At 30.1% G+C, this 5,353-nt stretch overlaps 1 protein-coding gene and 1 long non-coding RNA gene across 2 annotated transcripts; one reads left to right on the top strand and one right to left on the bottom strand.

Moving 5' to 3' along the window:
* Nucleotides 1-1,365: 1,365 nt before the first annotated feature.
* On the bottom strand, nt 1,366-2,693 carry LOC112773122 (uncharacterized). Its single transcript, XR_003187808.2, has 2 exons — nt 2,367-2,693; nt 1,366-1,975 (listed from the first exon to the last, which is right to left on the bottom strand). It is a non-coding gene; the product is annotated as an uncharacterized lncRNA (long non-coding RNA).
* A 995-nt stretch (nt 2,694-3,688) lies between these two features.
* Nucleotides 3,689-5,090, top strand: LOC112771504 (kiwellin-like). Its single transcript, XM_025816270.3, has 2 exons — nt 3,689-4,018; nt 4,521-5,090. Exons 1-2 carry the CDS (start codon nt 3,750-3,752, stop codon nt 4,894-4,896), a joined length of 645 nt encoding a protein of 214 aa, XP_025672055.1. The 5' UTR covers nt 3,689-3,749; the 3' UTR covers nt 4,897-5,090.
* The last annotated feature ends 263 nt before the right edge of the window (nt 5,091-5,353 follow it).

Raw genomic sequence — 5,353 nt, 5'->3', positions numbered from 1 at the left:
TGCTATATTCACCTTTCCTTAATTTTCAATTCTTTCGCGTTTTCCGCTTTTAATATCTTTCAAGTTTTTTTTGTGTTTTTTTTAATTTTTGTACCAGTATATTTTTCAATTTGATAAGAATATGATAATTTTTTAACTGTATTTTTTATTTTTTCTATTGATAGATTTTGTTGTGTTTATTCTTTGATTCAAATCCCAATAGATGATAAAAAAAAATATAAAATAAATGAATTCGACAATTAACAAGAAATATAAAGACTTATTTGTAATTTTTATTCAATATAAAAATTTATTTGTATTTTTATTTAATATAATATCTTTTTTTTAATTATATTTCTATTTTATATGTTTTATTTATTTTTTATTTGTAATTCATAATTTATTTTTGTATTTAAAAATATTAATTTTAAATGTTATGACAGTAGTCTCTTCTTTAACAAAATAAAGAAAAAAATAATTTTTTGTAGCAATAATTTATTTAATCAACAGTCAATTAATAAAGTACCAATGAATAAAAATAAAAAAATAAAAAAATTAATTATTAACTTAATAAAAAATTTTAAATTTAAAAATATAATTTTAAATTTTACAATATTAAAAATAAACTAATCAAATATATTTTTATTATTTTTGACATTTAAAAAATAAATTTTTTTATAAACCAATCACATTTTCTAAAATATGAAACGTTGAAAACAAGAACATAAAATATTTTTACAAACTAATCAACTTCTATTTTTGGTAGCCAATTTTGGTATATTTATATATATAGCATAATCACGCAATTTTTTGTAACATGTAATTATAAGAATCTAAGGTATTTACTTTTAGGTTTAATTACTATATTAATTTCTATGAAGGTTCTGAAAATTGGACCAATCATCAAACCGTTTTAGTAATTGATTTATTGGTTTATTGGTCTAACCGGTCTAACTGGTAGTTTAATCGAAAAAATCGTTTTAGAATAGAATAATAAATAAATTATAAATAAACATCCTAAAATATAATTATAGTCTAATATAAATTTTAAAATATTTTCGAAATTTAAAACACTACATAAAATATCATCAACCAAATATATATGATCTTATCAAAATCCAAACTCAAAAGTTAAATAGTAAAAAAATATATCTAAACACATAACATAATGTGAAGAGGCAACACAACTACACAAGAGATTAACACAATGGTCTGTTCAAGCTTGCATATATAACTTCCTGAAAAGTAGTACATTTTCATGGATCTAAATACATACACACACAAATAATTATTAATTCAATTTAACAACACTGCCTAATTATTTTCTATAATTTAGTCCATATTTTTAAGTTGTTTTGAGAACAACCCTTTTTGTGTAACCTCTAATTATCATGTAAAAGAATCTTTGTCCATATGATATATAAAAGTTCAAGAGTTCCAAATCAACAACAATAAATACCTTAACATTCCCACATATCCAAATTAAAAAAAAAAAAACAAGACACAAACCAAAGATTCAGTTGGCAAGAACACAGTCACAAAATGAAGATGCTGAAATTCAAGTTTTTTCAGACTCTTCTGTTGATTTTCTGTGCCAAACACACCATAGCAAAAAATAACATAGAACAATTCAAAAAAACATACATAGTCCACATGGAGAAGTCCACCATGCCAGTAAGTTTCAATGATCACCACAATTGGTTTGAATCATCATTGCAATCAGTATCAGAATCAGCAGAAATGCTATACACCTACAAGCATGTAGTTCATGGCTTCTCAACAAGGCTAACTAACCAAGAAGCCGAGGCGCTCTCGAAGCAACCAGAAATCCTTTCGCTCATACCGGAGCGTAAATACGAGCTTCACACAACAAGAACACCATACTTCCTTGGATTTGATCTAACTCTTGCTAGTTTGGATAGATTTAGTACCCATTTACCTGCCTCTGTGGCAGAGAGTGAGGTAATTATTGGAGTAATAGACAGTGGTATATGGCCTACAACACAATGAAAAATAAAAAAAAATTCTCAACAAGACCATATCTAAATTCTGTCTACAGCATTCAACAATATTGCAATGAACAAATTAGGAGCCATCAGAACCAGTAAAATACTATCAGCAACTGGTAAAATAAATTTTAATACATAAAGATTTCCACCATACGTACAGAACCATACATACAGAACCATACATACAAATTTACAAATTTGTAAAATTTCTACCATTAGCAACCAGTAAATACAAGACAGAACCAAAAGAAAAATTGAAGAACCAACCTTCAAAACCAAACTTGAAATAAAGACTGAAGTAGACTTGAAGAAAAATGGAACAAAAATTGAAGAAGAAGACCAAACCCTCAGTGAAGATGAAGACGAGAAGCCACTAACCTGGGTCCGTGCCGAGAAGCCAGCGAGGATGAAGAGCCGAAAAGGACCTGCCGAGTTACTGGGTTAGGCGGTGACGATGGAGGACCTGGGTTAGGCGGCGATGATGGAGGAAGAAGCGGCGTTGCTGAGGACCTGGGACGGCGGTGGCGCTGAGGACCTGAGTTAGGCGGCGACGATGGAGGGCTAGGCGGCTAGGGTTTCTTCGATTCAGGGTTCTCCACTCTCCAGTTCGTGAATAAATGAATGGTTGGGGGAAGAGGGGGTTGGGTCACGAGGGGGGGTTGGGAATGACCTGGAATCCTGGATCCATTTCTTTTTTTTTTTTTTACAAATTAAAAAAACGACGTCGTTTTAAGCAAACCAGTTGATTACCGATCCGGTCCAACCGACCGGTTCTTAATTTTCTACCGGTTCTTTTCGAGTGGTTATGGAGGGAGAACCGGACCACTTGCATTGCCGGTTTCCAATTGAACCGATTCGACCGGCCGATCCGATTTTCAGAACCATGATTTCTATAATTTTAATAAGTTTTTAATTAGATTTTTATATTTTTTTTATTGAATTCTTATATCATATTAAATTTTGTAATTAAGTTTTTATTGTGATAAAAATATTGAAATGTGGAAATTTAGGTGCAGTCAACTTCACGTGAAGTTGATAACTGAGAACCGTTAAATAAAAATTTAGTCAAATCATTCAAATTATTTAACGACTCTCAATTATTAACTTCACATGAAATTGACTGCATCTAAGTTTGTCAGAATATTTTGTTAAACAAAATGTACCTAACATTTGACTGAATATCATGTATAATTTGTTAGTTTTAATGTTTTTATTACCAAAAAAAATTCAAAATTTGATATGATATATAGATTTAATTACAAAAAAAAATAAAAATAAAAAAATATCTATTAAAAAATTGGGTGAAACTAGAGATCATACAATGCAAGTAATTAAACCTTAAAAAGGTATAGGTAGAGAATGAGAATACTAAACAATGTGAACAATAGATATGTCGGATGTTCAATTCAATAGATATGCAGATGATTATGTTTATTATTTTTAATTGAATGATTATTTCTTTTTATTCGATTTACTCATGCAGAGTTAACAATGACTGAATGTTCAATTCACTAGATGTGCAAATAGTTATTTTAATGTTAAAATTTAGAAAATAATTTAAAAGTTAAGTGATTTTTTACTTTATTGTATCAATTCTAAAACCTATTATTCACATTATTTATAAAAATCATTGTCTATCTAACAAAACGGTTAAACTTTACTTTTAATATATCATTGTCCTCTATTTAAGCATCTTATCCAATGCTCACAAAACACAACCACCATTTAGACAAGTAGTCATTCTAGTCTAATTCGCCAATAATGGCTCACAAAGCAACCTCCTCCTTTATGATTCTATATTGTTCCTTGTGCCTATTCACTCTCATAAACGCACTCTCCTCCTGCAACGGCCCATGCAACAACCTCAACGATTGCTCTGGCCAGCTCATCTGCATCAACGGAAGGTGCAACGACGACCCTGACGTCGGCACTCACATCTGCACCACCCCCGCTCGACCAAGTGGTGGCGGCAAAACCTGCCGATCCTCCGGCAACCTTCAATGCGGCACAAACTCCTACCCTCAATACAGGTGCGATGCTACACCCGAAGCATCTATATATCCTAAGGATATATATTTTAAGGGTATAGCTAGTATAAAAGAAGATAAAAATATTATTTTATACATTAAAATTAATTATTAAAATCAGTTATTATGTATTTACATATAAATATATATATTATTTAATTTATTAACAAATTAAAAAAATATGTTTACAAATATTTTTTTAAAGACATTTTAGTTATTAACAGATTTAAAAGATATTTTTTCAAAAAAAAAAATATCTGAAAGACATTTTTATGGTTTATTTCTATTAAAAAGTTGTTTTTTATTTTGTACTTTTAAGTGTTTTTATTATTATATTATTAAAAGGTGAAAACTCAGTAAAGTCGATTTCATGTGAAGTTGATAGTCGAGAACCGTTAAATGATTTAACTGATTTGACTAAATTTTTATCAAACAGCTCTCAGCTATCAACTTATTAAAATGCTAAATATTATGTATATATATGAATAAAGTTTTCCGAATGCAGGTGCTCGCCTCCGGTGTCATCCTCCACCAAGGCAATACTCACCCTGAACGACTTCAGCGAAGGCGGAGACGGAGGTGGCCCATCTGAGTGTGACGGAAACTACCACGAAAACTCAGAGCCAGTGGTGGCACTGTCCACTGGGTGGTACAACCAAGGGTCGAGGTGCTTGAAGATGATAAGGATCACCGCGAGTAACGGGAGGAGCGTGTTGGCTAAGGTGGTGGACGAGTGCGACTCCGTTAACGGTTGTGATTCGGAGCATTCAGGACAGCCACCGTGCCGGAAAAACGTCGTGGATGGATCGCAGGCGGTGTGGGATGCTCTAGGGCTGGATACGGATGTTGGGGTTGAAAACGTTACTTGGTCAATGGCCTAAAATAATAATCTCACGTTGCCAATTCTATACGATAGGGATTAATAATAATAATAATAATAATAATAATAATAATAATAATAATAATAATAATAAACAAATAAATAAGAACAAGCATGTAGCTTATTTAATTTTATATTTTATTTTCGGAAATGCTAAAACCTTGGTGAGCATGTATCCTATGAGAATTTCATAAATTTATAAAATAATAATATTATAAAAATAAAAAATTATTAGAATTTATTTTATTTAATATTTAATTAATTATTATAATAATAATTAATAAATATTAAATAAGATAAATTTTAATTATTTTTAGTTAATTTTATTTTTGTTATTAAATATTTTCGTTTATAAAATATGTAATGCAATAATGGAATTAAAGCAGGGTTCCAACTTCGAACTTCCAAACTCAAACAATGATATTTTTATACATATCCTGACAGGGACGGATCCATAC

The sequence above is a fragment of the Arachis hypogaea genome, chromosome 18 (assembly GCF_003086295.3).
Source record: "Arachis hypogaea cultivar Tifrunner chromosome 18, arahy.Tifrunner.gnm2.J5K5, whole genome shotgun sequence".
NCBI classification, from domain to species: Eukaryota; Viridiplantae; Streptophyta; class Magnoliopsida; order Fabales; family Fabaceae; genus Arachis; species Arachis hypogaea.
Note: the sequence above shows the minus strand (reverse complement) of the source record. Positions and strands in the feature narration are given on the sequence as shown.

Coding starts and splice junctions, on each gene's coding strand:
- LOC112771504 (XM_025816270.3), top strand. CDS start 3,750: ATGGCTCACAAAGCAACCTCCTCCTTTATGATTCTATATTGTTCCTTG. Junction 4,019..4,520: donor AACTCCTACCCTCAATACAG/GTGCGATGCTAC, acceptor TTCCGAATGCAG/GTGCTCGCCTCCGGTGTCAT.